This window comes from Caretta caretta, chromosome 6 (genome assembly GCF_965140235.1).
Source record: "Caretta caretta isolate rCarCar2 chromosome 6, rCarCar1.hap1, whole genome shotgun sequence".
Taxonomy (NCBI): Eukaryota; Metazoa; Chordata; order Testudines; family Cheloniidae; genus Caretta; species Caretta caretta.
Genome location: NC_134211.1, coordinates 28635440 through 28660278, shown reverse-complemented (window position 1 = coordinate 28660278; position 24839 = coordinate 28635440). Strand labels below are relative to the sequence as shown.

The following is a 24839-nucleotide window of genomic DNA, read 5'->3' as shown; positions in this document are numbered from 1 at the left end:
TGTCATTCACAAGGATCCAATGACTCACTGTGACACAAGTACTCCTCATTGTTTTTACTGTGACTATTGATATTTTATTCAGATAATGAAAAACTTTTGACATTTCTGGAGACCCCCCCAACAACAACAAAATATATAATCCAGGCTAGATGGTACATGAAAACTGTCAGTAAATCGTTTAGTTCATGAAGAAATTACATATATTGCTTACCTGGAATATACTCTTGTCTTAGTTTTTATATTGGCACCCATAGTGGCAGTATCTGACTGCTTATTGTAAGGCTTAATCAGTTAGGCTCTGATCCTGTACCATTAACATCAATGCGAGCTTTGCTATAGGATCAAGACCTTTAGGTCTGATGGTGAAAACACTCTGCATTCAGAACTACTATAGAGGGCTTGCATGATTGGACTTTTAATCATTATAGCTGTAAAACATTACGAAGGTGCTAGATATTATCTAAAATATGACTGCCTGGGACTGGACCAAATATGAGTCAGAAATTTGAGACAGAAAGGGACTAATCTGGTAATTTAGTCCATTTCACAGACCAATGCAGAATTATTCTCTTCGGTCTATTATCAAGTCTATTTCCAAGTCTAGATTAAATGTCATAAGAAGCAGGGATTCTGTGACCTTTCTTGGGAAATTATTTCTGTCTAATACAGTAGTTCTTGCTGTCAGGAAAGTTTTCTGATATTCAGCCTACATTCTTTTTTATCTCATTATAACTAGTTACCTAACTATCTACTCTAATCTATTTAAACACATTCCTAAAGTGCCCATCACTATGGTATAAACATACTGATCCCCTGGTATACCCTAAAATATCCCCTTTCTTTTGTTTGTTTGAAAAGAAATTCTATAAAAATAGCAATGTGTGGTACGATGGTCATAGTTTCTCAACTACATCCACATTAAATTCGCTCATTTTACACCCCCTGCCTTTGTACCATTAGATATACTTTAATAGAGCTCCCATCCAGCTTTTGGAACTTGTCTCCTCTTTGTTATGTGTCCAGTAGGAATTCTATTATATGTAAGGTGTTATGGGACCAACACACCTTTTTTGACCAGTCAAACTTTCAATGATGAGTGGATCCAACCAAGTGGTTCTGCCTCTAGAATGGTAACTGCTTGGTACAAGCCCATCTTGTAGATAGGACAAAATTATCCCATTCTTATTTGAACTGATGAGGGGAATGCTGACACAGCTCACAGCTTTGTTTATAAAGGCATAATTATAATGTTCTCTCTGTGCCTTGGGTGAAAGAATGGTGTCACCCTTAAAGTATTTATGATACAGGAAATCACTAATGTGAACATTTAAATGCTGCACACATGTATAACCAGTGTCACTATTAATAAATGGGAAAAATCTCTTCTAAGGATTAACTCTGCCACTGCTATGCTCACCATCCTTGACACTCGTGGGACACTATGCTTGGTTCTCATATATGTTTTGTCTCAACTGCATATTTCTTTCCTCTATGGTTTTGTATTACATCTTTTCATTATTTAAATATAGTTATTTTGCATTATTCATTACAAATGTGGATTTATGAACTTCTAATTAAACAAATGGTCAGCTGCCTAGAACTAATTTCTCATAAAAGTATATTAAGCTTATGGGGTCTGATCCAATGCCTACTGAAGTCGATGGAATTCCTTCTTGGTATATGGTATTAGTTCTCTTGGTTAAAAATAGGAATGGTTCTAGCTCCAAATTCAGAGCTGTATTTTTAAAAACTTACTGTCCAAATTCTGGGAGTGTTTTTATTTGGGGTCCTGTTTCTGTCCCTTTTATGAATAGGAGTAGTTGTGAAATTTGTACCACGATCCAAGTTTGATTTCTGACCTCCTCACGCCAATGTTTGGATCTGATAGTTTGGCTTACACCAATGTTTAGTTTAATATAGTTTCAGTTTCATTTCACTGCAGTATTTTCACAGAGGAATAACAATAAACGTATGCAAAAGACAAATAAAATTGAGCAACTAATTATGAGAATAGTGTTATGATTGATAAGCTGATATGTGCAGCTTGCAAATATCTTTCTTCTGACAATATTCCAGACAGAATATAACTTTTATGTATGCCCAGTGCAAAAAGACAAAACATGTACATAACAAAAAATTATTTTTAAGCTTTCATGAAGATATTAAAATTTATATTTTTTTAAACTTCTGCAAAGTTACTCCTTAGTGTCTTTTAAACAGCTATTCACAACCTATTCAGGTGACTCTGCCACTTTACCAGACCAAGATCTTAGCTGTATTATTTGTATTGCAAGCTAGCTTTTATTCACTGGTGAGAGTAAGCTCAAACACCATTGTGAGTTAAACTGTACTTCACTGAATGGGAGGTTGGTACTGGAAACACTGATCATTAAGGGGCTGAACCTGTTTCCATCAAAATCAGTAGGAATAGGATTAGGCAATAATATAGGAATGGGGAGCATAGCATGCCAGTCACAAAAACCTAAAATTCTAATTCTGACATATGGATCAGTAGTTGGGAACAACTGCTTTAAAAGTAGGGGATTAGATCCATAGAGCTATTCTGATCTGGAGCTGATGATTTGACCCAATATCGATTTTTAAAAAAGATAAAGATTTGGTGCAATTTCGTTTTTAGTTTGTACTATATACACACAGTATAAATGAGAAGGGGGAAATCTTAATATTTAATAACTAAATAAAATATGCAGTTTTATTTTTCTCAATATACTACTCATATGAGGAAAGTCACTCATCTGCATGCAGGATCTGGACCTTGTTCAGGAAAACTATAAGATCCATTTACATTTGGGCTAAGGCTAAATATCTTAAAGGCATGTAAAGTTATTTTATCTTTTGGATAACTAGCTTTTACAGATGATGGAAATAATTACATGTTAAAAATATTTTCAAAGGTATTCAACAATTATTAGCTAAAATGGCATAATAGTTGAAATTCTAGAGCTAAATCTTTCTTACCGTACTCTTGCAACTAGTTCTAGTACTCTCACTGGGACTATTCAAGAGTGGATTCAAGCAGGATTTAAACCCTGTCTGCACATTTAATTAGAACTTGTATAAAAGCTTCAGTTTGGATTTTAAAAAAAAAAAAAGGTTTCAGAGTAGCAGCCGTGTTAGTCTGTATTTGCAAAAAGAAAAGGAGTACTTGTGGCACCTTAGAGACTAACCAATTTATTTGAGCATAAGCTTTTGCGAGCTACAGCTCACTTCATTGGATGCATAAAAGTGGAAAATGCAGTGAGGATGTTTTTATACACACAGAGCATGAAAAAATGGGTGTTTATCACTTCAAAAGGTTTTCTCTCCCCCCACCCCACTCTCCTGCTGGTAATAGCTTACCTAAAGTGATCACTCTCCTTACAATGACAGGTTTCAGAGTAACAGCCGTGTTAGTCTGTATTCGCATCCGATGAAGTGAGCTGTAGCTCACGAAAGCTTATGCTCAAATAAATTGGTTAGTCTCTAAGGTGCCACAAGTACTCCTTTTCTTTCTCCTTACAATGTGTATGATAATCAAGGTGGGCCATTTCCAGCACAAATCCAGGGTATAACAAGAACATCTGAGGAACGGTGGAGGGTGGGGGGGGGGGCTGGAAAAAACAAGGGGAAATAGGTTACCTTGCATAATGACTTAGCCTCTCCCAGTCTCTATTCAAGCCTAAGTTAATTGTATCCAATTCGCAAATGAATTCCAATTCAGCAGTCTCTCACTGGAGTCTGGTTTTGAAGTTTTTCTGTTGTAATATCGCAACTTTCATGTCTGTAATCGCGTGACCAGAGAGATTGAAGTGTTCTCTGACAGGTTTATGAATGTTACAATTCTTGACATCTGATTTGTGTCCATTTATTCTTTTACATAGAGACTGTCCAGTTTGACCAATGTACATGGCAGAGGGGCATTGCTGGCACATGATGGCATATATCACATTGGTGGATGTGCAGGTGAACGAGCCTCTGATAGTGTGGCTGATGTTATTAGGCCCTGTGATGGTGTCCCCTCAATAGATGTGTAGGCACAGTTGGCAACGGGCTTTGTTGCAAGGATAGGTTCCTGGGTTAGTGCTTCTGTTGTGTGGTATGTAGTTCCTGGTGAGTATTTGCTTCAGGTTGTGGGGCTGTCTGTAGGCAAGGACTGGCCTGTCTCCCAAGATTTGTGAGAGTGATGGGTCATCCTTCAGGAAAGGTTGTAGATCCTTGATAATGTGTTGGAGAAGTTTTAGTTGGGGGCTGAAGGTGACGGCTAGTGGCGTTCTGTTATTTTCTTTGTTAGGCCTGTCCTATAGTAGGTGACTTCTGGGTACTCTTCTGGCTCTGTCAATCTGTTTCTTCACTTCAGCAGGTGGGTATTGTAGTTGTAAGAATGCTTGATAGAGATCTTGTAGGTGTTTGTCTCTGTCAGAGGGGTTGGAGCAAATGTGGTTGTATCGTAGAGCTTGGCTGTAGACAATTGTTGAAATCATGGTGGAATTCCTCAAGGGCTTCTTTTCCATGACATCTTCATCATCTGGACCCATGGAAAAGAAGCCCTTGAGGAATTCCACCACGATTTCAACGATTTCCATCCCACCATCAATCTCAGCCTGGACCAGGCCACACAAGAGATCCACTTCCTGGACACTACGGTGCTAATAAGCGATGGTCACATAAACACCACCCTATACCGGAAACGTACTGACCGCTATTCCTACCTACATGCCTCCAGCTTTCACCAGACCACACCACACGGTCCACTGTCTACAGCCAAGCTCTACAATACAACCGCATTTGCTCCATCCCCTCAGACAGAGACAAACACCTGCAAGATCTCCTACAAGACTAGTACAAGACTCAGTGTTAGTCTGTATTCGCAAAAAGAAAAGGAGTACTAACAAATTTATTTGAGCATAAGCTTTTGTGAGCTACAGCTCACTTTGTGTGGGTAAATCCTTATATGCTAAGTACATGCACATTCTTGAGTCAACACGACCGTGCAGTATGGAGAAATAGGACAAATAGTGGATATTCATAACAGATTGTACTCATTTAGCTTGATAGTTAACCCAAATAAATTACTTCTGGAAGGCTTACTAAACTGGCACCTACTTATAAATACAAATAATTGAATATGTTTTATCCATTTGTTTAACCACAACCAGTTAATTGGTATAGTTTGAATTATAATCATCCTTATCATAAGGCTTTTCATTTTATTTGCTTTTTCAAATACTTTTCATGTTACAAATAGTTAATAAAAAAATGCTAACCAGAGGACCGATAAACTTTATTTATTTATTTACTGAGAGTGCAATCTTAGAAATTTACAAAGGTATTCCTTGCTTAAAGGTGCAAATTAAGAATGTAATTTCTACACTGGAAAAAAATTCTGAATACCACACTTAAATGTTGGAAATATGAGGAACAACAAATCTAGTCTTTTATGCTTTTGCTGGAGAATTTCCTGAATGTCTCAGAGTATGTGTATTGTGAGCACTCAAACCTTTAATTGAAGAGGCAGGGTACCTGATCTTCAACAAAGAAGTCTTTTGTTACAAAATGCTAGTCACTAAAGTTAAACAGGTGTTAACAAAAACAGAGTTTTGAACATTCTAACTAAAAATCCCTTCCCTTTTCAGGTTTCAGAGTAGCAGCCATGTTAGTCTTTATCCGCAAAAAGACCAGGAGTAATTGTGGCACCTTAGAGACTAACAAATTTATTTGAGCATAAGCTTTCGTGAGCTACATGCATCCGATGAAGTGAGCTGTAGCTCACGAAAGCTTATGCTCAAATAAATTGGTTAGTCTCTAAGGTGCCACAAGTACTCCTTTTCTTCCCTTTTCAGTTACTCAGTTTCTAATCTCTTGGCTCTTTTGCTGTCATCATTTAACTAGTTCTCCAGTCACCACAGAGTCTTCAAGGGAAGACATGATCTTAATCACTAATGTAAAAAATAATCAGGGGTTTGTTTGTTTTTTGTCTTTTTAAAACAACAAAACTTAATATCATGAAGCAAAATAAAGAACAAGTCCAATTTTAATTTTTTTAATTTGCAAAAGGAATGAACAATGAGGGGTTTTAAAAATAAGGGACAAGGTAAGGACAGCAAGGGAATGAAGGAGGGAAATGAACTATTTAGCATAGTTAAAAGGATTATAACTAGGTGGAATGGGTTGAAGTTAAAGAGACATTTCCCAGAGTTAGATCTATTAATGTGGAATAATCTTTCCATGGAAATAGTGAGCCATCGCTTGAAAATAGCATGGACAGAACACTAAAGTGTAATTATAAGGAAGAATCCTGCTTTGCAAGAGTAAGGGCCAGATGAGCTAATAGGGCTTCACTGAAGTTAATAGGAGTTTTGCCACTGCCTGCAATGGGGCCTAGATTTCATCCATGGAATGAAATGAAGTTACACCAAAGCTGAATTTGGACTTGTGCTTATATTATATTGTCTATATTTCCCTGTAACAGAGGACTCTGAAGTAAGTGTTTTGGATGGAATTAAATATGCAGAAGCAATAGCATCTGCTGCAGGTAATATAATCCTTGGTGGTTTTAGAACAGTTTATGTTCTTGTCTTTTATCACTTTGTTCTGTAGACCCTGGACATTGTTCAATACTGCTGATTTTCTCTTGCTAGCAATCCAGGTGCATTGCACAGATGTTTTGAACAATATTTGAGCATAGGTGGATAAGGCTTGCCTCAGCTCCTTTCTGTAATAATACTTTCAACTTATACAACCCACTTAATGTAAGGATTTCAAAGAGTTTTACAAGTGTAGGTATTATTATCCCCATTGTATAGATGGGGAACATGAGGCAACATTGACATCAACATTTTCAGACATGTCCACTAATTTTGAATACCCAGCTTGAGACACCTTTGGGCCATGCAGGACGATTGTCATTACCTCAGCAAGGTGGTCATGGAGCTGCTTTGTAACTGGCAGTGAGTATCTCTCATCTCTATCCCGCGTATCCGTCCACATCCTAGTTTAGCTACTCAGGCTGGGCTCAGTCCTCTGGATTTGTCTTTGGCTGACAGGAAAATCATTGACTTCTTAATGTGCTGAAAAGTTAAAAAGTTGGTCTCCATCTGGCTGTGGATACAGTGTTCTTTTCCTAGCAGTTAATTCCCAATACCTTAATGAATGGGGGGAGTAAGGGTACATTCTTAACATTCCATTAGGTTTATAATCAACAGTATCACTGGGTTTCTGTTCAGCACAGACACTAAATGTTCTTTGCTTGACAACAATGGAGACAACACTTATAAACGTGGTGGCATGGCCCTCAGACTTCAGATACCGTAGGAGCAGGATTCAAATAGAAAGTCGCTGAAATTTGCACGCTTATTCAAAATTTTAGATTTCTCTGACTGGTTTTAGATATTATTAAATAAAATATCCCAGAGGACAAAGCACCTCCAATTCTTTGTACTTTTGGTTTGCTCACAAAGATATTGTGCTCTGATTAGTTGTTCTAAATCAGGAAAAAATATGACTCTCTCTTACCCCAAGTATATCACTACATCACAAGGGAAAACATGCTGCATTAGATAAAGGTACATATGTAGGTATATAATAAAACTAGAGGGTCACCCACTTTGTTGCTTATATAGGCTAAACTGTACACCCAGCGGACCTTCACCCCTACTATGGCTGGGTAGCTTGCTCACACTCCAGCCAGTCCCTCCAGGTGTGCCCCATGGCTCTCTATTCTGGCCAGGCCCTTCCCCTACCAGCTGGCCCCTTACCATGCTTTGGGCCCCGCTCACCCCGCAGTCAAAATCCTATTGATTTTGATGAAAATTGGAAAACTGAAAGTTCAGGCTGTGGGGGGGAGGGGATGACAGATCAGAGTGGGGGGTGAGAGACCCAGCTGGAGGGGGGTGGTAAAGGGGCCTGGCCAGAGTGGGGAGGGACAAGGAACCCAGCTGAGGAGGGGTTTTCTGGAGTGGGTTAAAAAGGGCCCACTAATCCTCCCTCTAACCCTAAGATTATAACCCTGTATGCAGAGTGACGAAATGGTGATTTTAGTGGAAATTAGACTTTTCCGGTTTTCACCAAAATCAATAGGGTTTTGCTCATCAATGTCTAGAACATTCCCTGAAATGTTGGAACTGATCAGATGTTGTTTTCAAAAGATATCCATACTAACAAAGAAATGTCATCGATTTGAGTATAGAACTTCACTTCTCTTGGCCAGTGAGAATACTTTGCAGTTATATTGTGTGTGACGGGTTCCCCCGCAGAGTGCCACTTGGAACTGAGGTACCGCTGAGCCCGCCTGACCCACCAGCCTGGGCTCCCTTTCACACTGTACTGCTGTGACAGGCTCTCAAGCCCCCTTCAGCACACATACAGGTAGGGACACATCCAGCTGCAGCTTCACACAGACGCTGAGATCAGCTCTGCATGGGAAGGCTCAGCTAAAGGACTGCCCAGTTACTCCAGTGCACCCCCGCCCCCTTTGAAGGGTAAACCCAAAATTATACCGTCTTCAGCTGCACAAGGAACTGTATAGCGTAAGCTCACAAAATTTGCCCCCTTCCTCAATGTGGATCAACAGCTTTTTGCCCCCCAGTTATGATTTCCACAAAACAAAAACAAGTTTATTAATTACAAAAGATAGATTTTAAGTGATTATAAATGGTAGCAAACAGATCAAAGCAGATTACCTAGCAAATAAACAAAAACTGCAAAACTGAGTTTAACATACTAGATAGGCAGGATATGAATTAGCAAATTCTCACCCTGAGTGATAAACAGCCTGGCAGATTCTTAAGGCACAGGCTGCCTTGGTTTTCCCAGGTTTTCATACACAGGCTAGTCATCCTTAGCCTGGGACCATCACTTCCCCCCACTCAGTCTTTATTCCTCAGGTGTTTCCAGGTGTGTTATTATAAGGAGAGTAAGGTATCATTATGATGTCATTGTTCCCCTTTTATATCTTCTTCCCACTTGCTGTGACCTGGGTCAAACAGTTCCCATTGTGTAGTGCTACCTCTGAGAGGTTTCTATTGTACACGGTTCCTGGGGTAATCCTTGTGCTTGTGTGCATTTCCTCAATAAGCAGTTAACATTGTTTGGCCTTATTTCTGTTGCACCTGAAAGGCTGCTTGTGGGTGTTTTCAACCTCACTTGTTTCAGTAACACATACATAGCCAAACTTCATAACTTCACTTCGACAATAACATATGCAATTCAATGAGATATTAATGTCTAGCAGATCAAGCCTTTTAGAATGATACCTCACAATGCATACTTTGTACAAAACATATCCTAATTCCATGACAGTGGTGAATATTGGGGTGCCAGGGTGTCACACTGTGCTTCCCAACTGATGATTTCAAAGGACTTTACAAACATTAATTAGTAAAGCCTTACAGCACAACTGTAAAGTAAGCAATAATATTTTCAGTATAGACAGGGTAAACTGTGGCTCAGAGAGGTTAATGGCCTGACTTCAGAGCTATGGAGCACATGCACACCTCTGAAGAATCAGGCCATATGCGATGTGTCCAAGGTGACAGAATCAGCAATAGAATCCAAATGTCATAGTTCACAATCTGCTCCCATGTTCACTTTCCCTAGATACAGCAACTCCTGTTTACCCTCTTCACGATAACTGTCCCTGAATGACTTAAGACATCCTCTTGATCTTTGAATCCCTTTTCAAATGTCAAGCCAGTTTGAAAATTAAGTACACTTCTTGAGCATAATGACTACAAGGCCATTAATCCACTGTTGGGTTTCTTGAACAAAGCATTTCTTATATAAGCATTCAATTATTTCATCACCTGGTATTATGGGCATCTAACTTGCCTCATTTTTCAGGGTCAACACAAAGCCTCTTAACACTATGAAATACTGTTACTCGTGAGTAAACATTCATTCAGTAGTAAAAAACAAATGCTACATTTTGCTCAGAACTGAATATGCACAGAGGGGAATGTGATATACGCTGACTGGAGAAGACTCGGAGAGGAAGACTAACAACACCATTACAAAGGCACTCCTTACCTAATGACAAAAGGCAGGCAGATATGCCAATTGAGGTAAAGCTATTTGTGAAACCATTTTAAGAACCCATCCTTAAACTGTATGAGCTACTTTGATCATTATAAGCATAGGGATGAGCTCTTTGGACTGTTCTCACATCTGAGGTTTTGCAAAAATCTGATGCAGATTTGATGATTGAGTTTGCAACACCTCAGATGAGTAAGTAACAAGAATCTTCAGAGATGTGGTTTTACCAAACTTACTGTTGCAGAAGTCAGAATATTCTGATGTACATGTGACAGCAGTCCCCTCATAAAGATTTAGTACTATGATCCCAGTCCTTCAGTCCTTACTCCAAAGGGAGTTTTGCCTCATGCCTGGAAGGCCAGGCGTTATGGTTATATTTGATCTACTAAAAAGAGTGGACATCAACTATGGGATAATTTCTACTGGGAAAGTTCTCTGAAACTTCAGAGAATTAAAAGGAATATATGCAGCTATATAACAATATTTATCCCCACCTCTGTAGGTACAGAAGACCCTATACACCAGTGGTGGGCAACATGCGGCCTATCAGGGTGATCTGATTGTGGGCCATGAGACATTTTGCTGACATTGACCATCTGCAGGCACGGCCCCCCACAGATCCCAGTGTCTGCACTTTGCCGTTCCCATGTAATTTCACTGGTTGGGTCCAGAAGGGCATTATTTTGGAAGGCTTTAGAGGGTTTGTGCACACCCATAGTGCAGAGCTCTGCATGATTCTGCACAGTAGGTTTTGGGGAAGGTCATGGGCAAAAGATTCACTGATACCCAGGTCTTGCAGTCCTCCCATTTCTAGGCTCATAGAGCCTACTTCAGCTCTTAGACTGAAGTAGCAACTCTGCTGCTACACCAGGCTTGTTGGGGGAGCCTAATCCTGCAGTCATAACGTAGGCAAGACTCCCACTGAAGTCAAATTGGTTGCACAAATCAACTTGTCTATGACTCAGTTAACCAGTCTGTAAAATGGGTATAATTCCTATCTCCATGATGTGTTGTGAAGCCTAAGGGATGTTTGTAAAGTGCTTTGAGATCTTTTGATGAAAGATGCTATGTTTTACCTGAATTTTTTTTTTGAGGGGTTGGTAGTAATGTGGATGTTAGGCCAAAGAGGATGTGACTGCAGTTATCAAGAATTTTAGCTGTCCTATTTTGTCTTAAAAGATATATTGTCTCCTGGACACTTCTCCCTTTCATGATCCTGTAAATTTCCTCTAGTCCCATTCACAATTGCATATCATCTTTACGGCAACTACATCTAGTGTTCATAAATAAAATTGCAAGTAATGCATATAGCTAGCTACCTCACTTTAATACTTCCTCTGTACCCTGGAGCATGTCACTAGCCTCTTTATTCCTCAGTTTACCAGTTTGTGAAGCAAATGTACTTACTGCACAGGGATGTGGTGAAACTTAATTAACTAATGTTGCAAAGCACTTTGGACCTACAGCATCTATAAGTACAAAGTATGTACTGTCATTGCTGTGCTTAGATAATGTTGGCCTTTTTTAAGAACTGACTTTTTAATATTACTTACATTTATTTAGTGCCTGTGCCAGCAAAACATACTCCTACAATGATCCTATTGTCTTCAGTTGCAGAAGCGTGGTCCATAATCTTTATTTTGTTTCTATGAAAGTTTCTCATTGCCCTTCAGCTCTTTTTGGCCTCTCAATTAAAACTGATGTCAGCAGCATAACTTCTGTACAAATCACGTATGCATGCCAGAATTAGCAATCAGATGCTAAAGTAAATCTCTATATAGATTTTCAGTATTTTGGAACAAAGCTTGTGCTGTTCAAAGCATGTCATATAAATATATCGGTTTCCCCAAACCTGGATTTATAGGATCATTTATATAATGTTGGGTTATGACTTATTTCCATTCTTCTGCAGTTGGTGGAAGTGCATATTTCCATTTCCTAGCCACCCAGCTTGGCACAAGCAAGCAAACAACAGAGAAATGCTCCTTCTATTTTTTTTTTCCTTTGTGCACAGTGAGAATACAATTTTGATTCCTATGAACTTGTTTGGGGGAGGGGGGAAACGTACACAAATCAATGTCAGACATTTATTGACAGAGAGTAAGACTCAGTGATTGATATCTATATCTATATAGATATAGATATATCAGGAGTAGTAGTTGAAACAAAGTGAAACAAATCCCTAGACATTTGTGTATGATAGGCTTTTACGTAGGTCAATGCGAAACATGCAGTGATGTACTAGAGGGAACCTGCAGGTACCCCTGATTAAAATTCTGCCACAGAAATGAAGAAAAGGTTGGAATGATTTCTCTGCCTCTGATGGAGTCACTTCTTGCCAGCGATTATTTATCCCTGTGGCTCATAAAAACACTTCTGAAGAGAACATGTTTTGCCTTTGATGTAGAGAAGATGGTTCCTATTGGATATTAACCTAAAAAATGCAGGAAGGAGCAGAGCCCTGGACCCTGCAACAAGGTTTCCCCATCCTTATCCAGCTCAAATGACATAAGTAAACACTGCTGTACAGTTAGGATACTAAGCCTATTTTTCAGGAACAAAGTAATAACATTTCCAGCAAAGGACACAATGTGTTTTTGCCAAATGCTGTTTCCTCCGTCCTTGGTTATGCAAAACCACATGAACAGATCTTCCAACCTCTTACCATTCTTCTTGGTGAGCACATACATTGAAAGCAAATCTGAACTGCCAATTTATTAGTGATTTTCAATATCACTTTGAAAGTGTAAATATTTCCCACAAACATACTGGATAATGCATTGGACAAAACAAGGCACTTGTGTACTGTAGTGTGTCTGGAAAAGCTCTGTAAGGGGCTTCTGGGTTTGAAATGCAGGCTTTTCCTTGGATGAATTGGTCCTAAAATTGATACAACTTTCCTGAGCACTGTCAATGAGCTGAAGCTATACAAGAAGGATTCAGTTGTCCTAGGATCATTTCCACGGGGTACAAAAATAAAAGACCACACTTTTTGGTTATCAGTTTCAACCCCGTCTTGCTCTCCTGTCAAACACACTCTCTCTCCCCACCCCAACCAGCCACATCCGGGCTTTTAACTGATTCTTTAAAATTAATCCTAAAATCTGCCAGAGGTCTTTATTATTATTTCTGTTACAATAGCACCTAAGGACTCTAAAAAGAACGTAGCCATTTTATAAACAACAAAAAAGAAAGCCTGAATCATCATTGCCTTGCATCTTGCGTAGTCATTTATACCACAGCAGAGGGAGTGCAATGTGGGTGAAAAGTGTTACTAAATCAGAATGGTAACATTTTATGCACTGGTGCAAATAGTGACACAAGGTGAAGGACAGTGACAGATTCAGGCTCACACAGTCCCTGCTGCAGAGAGCTCACAATCCCACTGTTTCCCCATGCCCACAACCCAGCTCAAGTCTCTACAGGACAGTCTTCATTTTCTACACACTATGAGTGATCATAGTTGTGCAGCCGAGAAATGAGGTTTATAATTGAGTGAACCCAACTTCCTCACAGGACTTGGCCATTTGTGGTTGTTTATGCAGTGTGTGAAGCCTTAAAGAAATAATTAAATCATAAAAAATATGTAGGTTTAACAAAAACAGAGAAAACATAGTAAAATATTTCCATTACTTATCCAGCACATAAAAATGTTCTATGTGCCTTACAGGACACAAAGAAGATACATTTTCAGCTCTAAAGTTTACAATCTAAAGGTCTGATCCTACAATCAGATCTGTACAGATATGGTGGCAAAAATGGGGCCTAAATAAAACAAGCAAGACAAAGCATGTATGAAGAGATTACAATAGACAGTACAAGCAAAATATATGAGGTGATGTTAGGCACATCTCTTGTTAGGCACATGTTGTTTTATTATTACATGTATCCGAGCCTCTCTGCTCACCCACTTCTGCCCCAGAATAGACATGTATATTCTGTCTTCCCCACACACAAGTTTAAGAGTGAGTGTGAGAGGGAGAACAAAAATGAAAGAAAGCCAATCACTGGATTATTATTATTATATTAATATATGTAATTAGAGAGAAGAACACAACTAGGATTGCCAGTTTTGGTTGGATGTATTCCTGGAGATTTAATCACATGACATAATTTCAATTAAAGATTAATCTTTAATTCCTGGAGACTCCAGGCCAATCCAATCTAAAAACAACCCATTTTAGAAGAAACAGTTGCACCTTTTTAAATATGCACTGTAGATTTTTGTTTTTATTTAAGTCTATAGTTCTTGACATATTTGATGGCGATGTGTACCTAGCCTGACGTTCAGGTACCATCTAATTCCTTTATAATCAGTTAGCACACTTCCCCATGGTGTCCCCCTCCCGTCCAAAGTTTTTTGCACTTGTTCAAAGTTCCATAGGCTGTGGAGTCATGGGCGCCACGGCCCAACCACTTTTTAAGCACTGCTCTTGTACTAAATCAGTACTGGTGCTGCCAGAGTGCTCTGGAGAATCACTCTGGCTGCCTGATTGCAATGCCACTGAAATCTGACCCAGCCACGCCTCCATCCACATGGGTGTCCAAGTCAAATTTCATTGAGTGGTTTTTGACCTGGCACAAGGGATGTTTGTTCCTGTGTGACAGATAGCGGGGGAGTTGTCAACTGAGAATTTGACTCCTGGCAGTACCAGCTCACGCACTGTATGGGTAAGAGAGAGCAGAGACTCCCTGGCTGAGGGAAATCTGGATTTCCTGTGGAAGGAGGGAGGGGTGAGGTGGGGGACAAGTGGGGACTGGAAGGGCAGGGATATCAGGGGCAGGGACTGGAATTTGCCCTCCCAAGAAATATCTGAATTGGCCCCACTGATAATGACAGTGGCATTTTCTGAACTCCCGGTGATCTGAAAAAAAATGTAATAAAAATAATTCAGAGAGCAAATAAAAGAAAAACTTAAGTGTTACATTTTCTTTTAGTTAGACATTTATGGTTCTCTTATTCCTGTTGTTTAGGGTGGGATTACTATGAAATGTACCAACACAGCACATCCTTTCACCCCAAATATAGGATAATGTTTTTTATAGGATAATGTTTCCATGAATGAACATCAAGAGACTGAAAAAATGCTGCTAATGTTTACTTCTTCCCTCTCTGACCACATTACCCGGGTCTGAATTCCTCCATTGAGTTCCTGTCTCTTACCACATCACTTCAAGCTCTTCATCCGCACAAAACAAGGCCCTACATAAACTTGTCCCAGTCTATATCTCTGTTCTCATTCTTCCTAATCTCACTCCTATACTTTATCCTCTTCCTAATCCCCTCACTCTACTGCTCTCTTTGTCTGCTTTTCCCGCACCTATTCTTTGATGTCTGTCATACTGCCTCTCGTGTGCCTGGAACAATCACTCTCTTGCCCATGCAAATACCTCCTTAAAACCTCTCTCTTCAAACAAGCCATCCTTTCATTAATAATCTCCACCTTACCTCCTCCTGAACCCATCCTAGATCGTCCCTTATTTATACTGTAAGGTCTTTAGAGTCAGGAACATGGTTTTTTTATGTATGTAAAGCACCATGTACATATATGGTATAATATATCTGTCATAATAATCCTTCTCAGAATCAAAATAAACACTGATTATCTATGTATTTTTAAATAAATCCAATGTAAATACTGTAATTACCATGTAAAACTTCTCTTTCTAATTCTTACTACTAAGCTAAAGATATAAAACCCTGATTCAGCAATCCATACCTATTCAATAAGGCATTTAAGTACATGCTTTGACGATAGGCACATTCTTAAAGGAATTTAAGCACATGCTCAGAATTACGTATGCATTTAAGTGTTTTGATAAGTAGGGATGGACCTAAACATGAGCTTAACTGCTTTGCTGAATTGGAGCCTAAATTCCTACCTTCCTATATAGTTCAGCAGCTAATAAATTCAGACTCTTGTAACTCTTAAAGAGAAAATATGTTGTGTCTAATTCTGCATGTATCTCCCTGAGAAAATTAGTCAAACAAAAAAGAACTCAAATTAAACTCAGATTTGCTCATTTGTTTTCCATTAGTAATCTCTTTATGTGAAATTTAACTTATCTGGAATTTTTTTAAAAATATGAAATCTTTACCCCCAAATTAGAGCAATAACTTTAATCCCCCTTTCTCCCTTCATCTTTTTCTAAATTTTAAATTAACAGTATATCTTAGCTTTTTAATGTTGTTTTCTTAAAATTACAGCACCTAGCAATACCAAAAATCTTTTGTAATTTTAAATGAGTGAATACTTGTGAGAACGTGTATACCATGTCTTTAGATCTGTAGCAGGAAGTCAGCCAAGAAGGTGCTGGAGAAGGTTATAGGCAGATGCTTTACTGAAGCAGAGAAAGAGACAAAGTAGCTTTAGACTGCTCCTGGGACAGGGAGTCTTTGTTCGGTAGTTGTACAACATCTTGCGCAAAGGGGTCCGACTCTATGACTTGGGCTTCTAGTTGCTACCATAATACAAATAATAATAATAATAATAGTAAGGATGACATAGTTTTCCTTTTTCTAATAAAGTCTTTTGTCTAGTGTTAGAAGAAAAGCAATTGATTCACGTCATAATCCAGTCCAGTCCCCTGCACTCATGGCAGGGGTTAGTATTATCTAGACCATTCCTGACAGGTGTTTGTCTAACCTGCTCTTAAAAAACCTCCAATATTGGAGATTCCACAACCTCCCTAGGCAATTTATTCCAGTGCTTAACCACCCTGACAGTTAGGAAGTTTTTCCTGATGTCCAATCTAAACCTCCCTTGCTGAAATTTAAGCCCATTGCTTCTTGTCCTATCCTCAGAGGTTAAGAAGAACAATTTTTCTCCCTCCCTCTTGTAACAACCTTTTACGTACTTGAAAACTGTGTTAATGTCCCCTTTCAGTCTTCTCTTTTCCAGACTAAACAAACCCAATTTTTTCAATCTTCCCTCAGAGGTCATGTTTTCTAAAGCTTTAATCATTTTTGTTGCTCTTCTCTGGACTTTCTCCAATTTGTCCACATCTTTCCTGAAATGTAATGCCCAGAACTGGACACAATAAGCCAGCTGAGGCCGAATCAGTGCGGAGTAGAGCGGAAGAATTACTTCTCGTGTCTTGCTTACAACACTCCTGCTAATACATCCCAGAATGATGTTTGGCTTTTTTGCAATAGTGTTACACTGTTGACTCATATTTAGCTTGTGGTCCACTATGACCCACCCCCCAGATCCCTTTCCACAGTACTTCTTCCTAGGCAGTCATTTCCCATTTTGTATGTGTGCAAATGATTGTTCCTTCTTAAGTGGAGTACTTTGCATTTGTCCTTATTGAATTTCATCCAATTTACTTCAGACCATTTCTCCAGTCTGTCCAGATCATTTTGAAATATAGTCCTATCCTCCAGGTAATCTCCTATAATCTCCAGGTTAACTAGTATAACACTATTGTTTTAACTAGATGCACCTATTGGATTGTGACAACTTTTGCTCCACGCTGACAGAGCCAAGATAACAATGTCATTTGGAAGATATTGCTATTGTTGTCTCCTCTTTGGCATCACACGTATCCCAGAAATCTTCCAAAGGAAAATAAACTGATCATCCAAGGCTTGCAGATACTGGAAGTTTGTACAGATAACATCTGAGTTTTTGACAGACAAGGTCGGTGAGGTACTATCTTTTATTGAACCAACTTCTGTTGGTGAAAGAGACAAGCTTTCAATCTAAGACAGAACTCTTCTTCAGATCTGAATTTCTGGGAAGTCAGAGGACAATATCATGTAGGGTTAAAAAGTTCCAATGCCAACTGAGGCTGCTGAATTAAAATTTAAATAAAGAAAAATTAATGGTACAATCAATTTAGCTATTGATTTTAGGACGTGATTGATAAAGAGGGTGAAAAGATCTAGAAAGAGTGAGGTATGGTTGATGTACCACTGTGCAGAAAATAGAACAGATGCATTTCTTCCATATGATGACATTTTGCAGCAAGTTTATACCTAATCTATCCTCAAAGGACCAAGCTTTTCCTAAACTGCTTAAAACTGAGCTCTCTGTAAGCAGAAAGCCTGATTACCTATGCCATTCATACTGCAAGCCTTATACATCAGGGCCTCACACAATGTTGGAAGAATGTTTGAACATCAGGGTGGTGTTCCAGGATAGGGAAGGCCTGAAAATGTAGGGTGGAGTCCTGCAAGTCCTGCAGAAGGACCAGAGTGACAAAATGTGAATAGTCTCTCAGCATTATCCACCAGGCCTTAAAAAAAACAGACATCATTGGAGCTGTGGGAAGAAAAGGGACGTACCTTGCCGGTAGCCATTAATTATTTTTCTAGATTTGTAGAAATTCTATTTCTTACTACATTCACAAGTCAACAGGTAATAGTAAAGTTAGAAGGCATTTTTGCTTGTTTTGGAAGAAGTAGTCACTGAAAATGGGCCAGTGTGCCAACTCTGAATTTCAAGCTTTTAGGATACAGTCTGATTTGAAGTGTTTTACTTCCAAACCCAATTGTTCACAAATGTATGCATTGGCAAAGAGCAGTATAGATTGTTACAAGAGTTCTACAACTAAGAGAGGGCAACCACCCATCAGGAGCTCATCAGCTGCTTAGGGATTAACAGATCAGACCCCCATCTCATTTACCAGAGTAACAGCAGCTCAGGTGCTTGTGTGTCAACAAGCTAAGAACAATGCTACTGATAGTGATCTTAGAGGTAAATCTTCCTCCAAACCAGTCCTGCTTAAAAAAAATGCAGTTGAGACGCGTCAAATCTAAGATGCCTCAAGTTTTCTGTAACTATTAGAATGCAGCTTTGCCATGTTTAAACCAGGAGATCCAGTCCTGTTAAAACACAGTTAAATTGTTGTGTATGACCTTTGTAGCAATGGTACTCATGCCAGAGTTTCAGTGAAAAGGGACAATCTTGCTGAGAACAGCGCTACACCTGTGCAACAGGAGACTATATCCCCTATGGGATTTGATAATCCAAGAAGTGAATCAACTGGACAAAACTCTCCTAAAGGCCAGAAGATTATCACATCTGGTCAAGTGGTGATGCTATTGACTCATTTGGATATATAATTTAAGACTGCTCATATATGTAAAAAGGTTGCTGGTGTTGAACATGTGAGGCTATGTGCATTGTGTATTCAAAAGTGTAACATGAAAGGACCGGGGAAGATACGAGGCAGAAGTTTTATAGTGAAGAGAAACAGAGAGAGAGAGAATAAATAGGACACATCCTCAGATGGAGTAAATTGGCGTAACTCCACTGAAGTCACCTCCTACACAATGAGATGTGAACCTGTGAAGAAACATATTTTACTGTCTCCCTCCCAATAATTAATCATGTTTGCACTAGTTCAACAATCAACACCATCACAAACTGTCAACACTCTCTCTCTGCAGGACTGGACTGATCAAGGAATTACAGAGGGGCTTTTCACTTTTACATTCAGTATGTCATTTCCAATCCATGTTTGTAGTGATGAGTCTGTTACCGGGTGGCTGTTTTATTTTCCATAGGCCACCAGTTTGTCAGTCTCAGTTCAGTTCCTAGCAAACTATTGTGCACACCACACAAAACCAGCATCCCAAGGACACCAATGGGTCCTTGTGCTGTCCATTATAGCAGAGAACCCAGAATTATACAAGTATGGAGAATGAACTCTACTCTCTTCAAGAGGTGGTTTCTCTATCTCAGGACTGAAGCATACTGTCAGGGTAACATGAATTTCACTGCTGCTGCTCTCTGCCATAGGCAGGGATGTGGGAGAGGCAAATTATTTTAGCAGCAGTTTGAACATTCTGGAGGGCATATGACTATTCTATGGCTAAACAGAGGACTGCTCCCACATGCAGATTTTTCTCCCCACTCTTACCCTGAGTAAATGATGCTAACTGTAATCAGTGCGGAAAATACTGTATTTGCCACTGCATTTATCATGGAGTCAATTATTGGGTTGGGAGAGAAGATGCAGTGGCAGGAACTCACTGTTTACACCTGTGGGGAACTTTATAATAGATGTAACAGCACTCTGATGAATATAAAGAGCACATTGATATATGTAAACCCTGTAAAAATTCTCCCCAGCTACTCTAAAACCCTGGAACACAAAACACCACTTCGTCAAGGAAAGTCCCTTCCCCCTGCTGTGTCTTGATACATCTACCATTCAGAAAAGTGCTTCTCAAATGTTGGATGAGGTAACTGCTTCAATAGCAACACTGCAGCATTTGTCAGTTTTCAAGCCATGAAGACTCCTGCAAGTTGTAGCCCAGTTCAGGGTGTTTAACCTTTCATACCTTTGCCTCCAGGGACTGTTGGTGTGCAATTTTGACAACAATTTCTCCCCTTAACAAGTCTGGTTTTACAATACTGGAAACGTATTGCATCCATTCATATTGATAAGTGTCAAACAATGATCTCTTTCTTTGTTTTTGTATTAGGCTGTCCTGTAGCTGGGACAGAGAGCTTAATTTATTCTTAATTACCTGCAGGTCTGCAGTATTTTTTTTTTTTTGAACACACAACAGTGCTAGCAACAAGACAAAACACAGAACACAAAACACAATTTCTATTGTGACAGTAGATTCATAGTATTGGGTTGCTCTTCAGCTCGCATCAGCTTTTCCTGATTTTCTGAAAGGCAAAAAAAACATGTTTCTACCCCTTTTGGGGTGGCAGATTATTGCTTAAAATATTTCTTTTACAAATAGCCTTGCTGATTGCAGGCAAAACAGAGGAATTACCCCCATATTTTCCTGTGTTTGTTCTATAGGCAGGCCAGGTTTCAATGGCTTCTATCTTTTAAGGGTTATGGGGAAATTATCCCACTGTTTAGTCATTAAATCCATGAGTTGGGGTACCTCAGTTCCCCGTCTTATACAGCAGACCAAGTTTATAATGTTTTTCCTGCTCTGTTAAGCTTTAAGTTTATTTACAGGTAATAGCTGAGAAGCATCATTACCATATGACCTAAAAGGATTTTTCCAAAAATCATACACACTATGATTGTTACATGGGTACGTATTATCGTTAGAGTTATTAAAGTTATCTTGTTAGCCCATGCTTTTTATTTAGACAATTTGTTTGCTGACCAGGTATGTCCTTTATCTGCAGCTCCTTTGTGCTGCTAAAAGAAAAGGAGTACTTGTGGCACCTTAGAGACTAACCAATTTATTTGAGCATAAGCTTTCGTGAGCTACAGCTCACTTCATCGGATGCATACTGTGGAAAGTTCTTTCCTTCCTTTAGCAGTTAGGTAATTTGCATATTCACAGCCGCTTCCTGCTTGCTTTTGGATTTAAAGCCATCAGCAGCTCAGAGATTTTATCTTAAAAGGAAAAGGAGTACTTGTGGCACCTTAGCCCTGGTCTACACTAGGACTTTAGATCGAATTTAGCAGCGTTAAATCGATTTAAACCTGCACCCGTCCACACAATGAAGCCCTTTATTTCGACTTAAAGGGCTCTTAAAATCGATTTCCTTACTCCACCCCTGACAAGTGGATTAGCGCTTAAATCGACGTTGCCGGCTCGAATTTGGGGTACTGTGGACACAATTCGATGGTATTGGCCTCCGGGAGCTATCCCAGAGTGCTCCATTCTGACCGCTCTGGACAGCGCTCTCAACTCAGATGCACTGGCCAGGTAGACAGGAAAAGAACCGCGAACTTTTGAATCTCATTTCCTGTTTGGCCAGCGTGGCAAGCTGCAGGTGACCATGCAGAGCTCATCAGCAGAGGTGACCATGATGGAGTCCCAGAATCGCAAAAGAGCTCCAGCATGGACTGAACGGGAGGTACGGGATCTGATCGCTGTTTGGGGAGAGGAATCCGTGCTATCAGAACTCCGTTCCAGTTTTCGAAATGCCAAAACCTTTCTGAAAATCTCCCAGGGCATGAAGGACAGAGGCCATAACAGGGACCCGAAGCAGTGCCGCGTGAAACTGAAGGAGCTGAGGCAAGCCTACCAGAAAACCAGAGAGGCGAACGGCCGCTCTGGGTCAGAGCCCCAAACATGCCGCTTCTATGATGAGCTGCATGCCATTTTAGGGGGTTCAGCCACCACTACCCCAGCCGTGTTGTTTGACTCCTTCAATGGAGATGGAGGCAATACAGAAGTAGGTTTTGGGGACGAAGAAGATGATGAGGAGGAGGTTGTAGATAGCTCACAGCAAGCAAGCGGAGAAACCGGTTTTCCCGACAGCCAGGAACTGTTTCTCACCCTAGACCTGGAGCCAGTACCCCCCGAACCCACCCAAGGCTGCCTCCTGGACTCAGCAGGCGGAGAAGGGACCTCTGGTGAGTGTACCTTTTAAAATGCTATACATGGTTTAAAAGCAAGCATGTGAAAGGATTACTTTGCCCTGGCATTTGCGGTTCTGCCTTTGCAAAAGGTTTCTGGGGAGGGCAGCCTTATTTCGTCCTTCATGGTAGGACACTTTACCACTCCAGGCCAGCAACACGTACTGGGGAATCACTGTAGAACAAAGCATTGCAGTGTATGTTTGCTGGCATTCAACCAAAATCCGTTCACGCGGTGGGAGGAGGCAAAATGCGACCTTGTAACGAAAGCACATGTGCTATGTATGTAATGTTAACTTTCAAGGTTTACCCTGAAAGAGTGTAGCCACTGTTTTATAAAATGTGTCTTTTTAAATACCGCTGTCCCTTTTTTTTTCTCCACCAGCTGCATGTGTTTCAATGATCACAGGATCTTCTCCTTCCCAGAGGCTAGTGAAGCTTAGAAAGAAAAAAAAACGCACTCGCGATGAAATGTTCTCCGAGCTCATGCTGTCCTCCCACACTGACAGAGCACAGACGAATGCGTGGAGGCAAATAATGTCAGAGTGCAGGAAAGCACAAAATGACCGGGAGGAGAGGTGGAGGGCTGAAGAGAGTAAGTGGCGGGCTGAAGAGAGTAAGTGGCGGGCTGAAGACAGGGCTGAAGCTCAAAGGTGGCGGCAGCGTGATGAGAGGAGGCAGGATTCAATGCTGAGGCTGCTGCAGGACCAAACCAGTATGCTCCAGTGTATGGTTGAGCTGCAGCAAAGGCAGCTGGAGCACAGACTGCCACTGCAGCCCCTCTGTAACCAACCGCCCTCCTCCCCAAGTTCCATAGCCTCCACACCCAGACGCCCAAGAACACGGTGGGGAGGCCTCCGGCCAACCAGCCACTCCCCCACAGAGGATTGCCCAAAAAAAAGAAGGCTGTCATTCAATAAATTTTAAAGTTGTAAACTTTTAAAGTGCTGTGCTTAAAGTGCTGTGTGGCATTTTCCTTCCCTCCTCCACCACCCCTCCTGGGATACCTTGGTAGTCATCCCCCTATTTGTGTGATGAATGAATAACGAATGCATGACTGTGAAGCAGCAATGACTTTATTGGCTCTGCAAGCAATGATTAAAGGGAGGAGGGGAGGGTGGTTAGCTTACAGGGAAGTAGAGTGAACCAAGGGGCGGGGGGGTTCATCAAGGAGAAACAAACAGAACTTTTACACCGTAGCCTGGCCAGTCATGAAACTGTTTTTCAAAGCTTCTCTGATGCGTACCGCGCCCTCCTGTGCTCTTCTAACCGCCCTGGTGTCTGGCTGCGCGTAACCAGCAGCCAGGCGATTTGCCTCAACCTCCCACCCCGCCATAAACGTCTCCCCCTTACTCTCACAGATATTGTGGAGCACACAGCAAGCAGTAATAACAGTGGGAATATTGGTTTCGCTGAGGTCTAAGCGAGTCAATAAACTGCGCCAGCGCGCCTTTAAACGTCCAAATGCACATTCTACCACCATTCTGCACTTGCTCAGCCTGTAGTTGAACAGCTCCTGACCACTGTCCAGGCTGCCTGTGTACGGCTTCATGAGCCATGGCATTAAGGGGTAGGCTGGGTCCCCAAGGATACATATAGGCATTTCAACATCCCCAACAGTTATTTTCTGGTCTGGGAATAAAGTCCCTTCCTGCAGCTTTTGAAACAGACCAGAGTTCCTGAAGATGCGAGCATCATGCACCTTTCCCGGCCATCCCACGTTGATGTTGGTGAAACGTCCCTTGTGATCCACCAGAGCTTGCAGCACTATCGAAAAGTACCCCTTGCGGTTTATGTACTCGGCGGCTTGGTGCTCCGGTGCCAAGATAGGGATATGGGTTCCGTCTATAGCCCCACCACAGTTAGGGAATCCCATTGCAGCAAAGCCATCCACTATGACCTGCACATTTCCCAGGGTCACTACCCTTGATATCAGCAGATCTTTGATTGCGTGGGCTACTTGCATCACAGCAGCCCCCACAGTAGATTTGCCCACTCCAAATTGATTCCCAACTGACCGGTAGCTGTCTGGCGTTGCAAGCTTCCACAGGGCTATCGCCACTCGCTTCTCAACTGTGAGGGCTGCTCTCATCTTGGTATTCATGCGCTTCAGGACAGGGGAAAGCAAGTCACAAAGTTCCATGAAAGTGCCCTTACGCATGCGAAAGTTTCGTAGCCACTGGGAATCGTCCCAGACCTGCAACACTATGCGGTCCCACCAGTCTGTGCTTGTTTCCCGAGCCCAGAATCGGCGTTCCACAGCATGAACCTGCCCCATTAGCACCATGATGCATGCATTGTCAGGGCCCATGCTTTCAGAGAAATCTGTGTCCATGTCCTGATCACTCACGGGACCGCGCTGACGTCGCCTCCTCGCCCGGTATCGCGTTGCCATGTTCTGGTGCTGCATATACTGCTGAATAATGCGTGTGGTGGTTAATGTGCTCCTAATTGCCAAAGTGAGCTGAGCGGGCTCCATGCTTGCCGTGGTATGGCGTCCGCACAGAAAAAAG

The 24839-nt window shown here is 40.9% G+C and overlaps 1 protein-coding gene across 1 annotated transcript; it reads left to right on the top strand.

Annotated features, from left to right (window-relative positions):
- The first annotated feature begins 21406 nt into the window (after window positions 1-21406).
- Window positions 21407-23262, top strand: LOC142072331 (uncharacterized). Its single transcript, XM_075129018.1, has 2 exons — window positions 21407-22323; window positions 22712-23262. The coding sequence occupies exons 1-2, from the start codon at window positions 21744-21746 to the stop codon at window positions 23251-23253; spliced, it is 1122 nt and encodes a 373-aa protein (XP_074985119.1). The 5' UTR covers window positions 21407-21743; the 3' UTR covers window positions 23254-23262.
- The last annotated feature ends 1577 nt before the right edge of the window (window positions 23263-24839 follow it).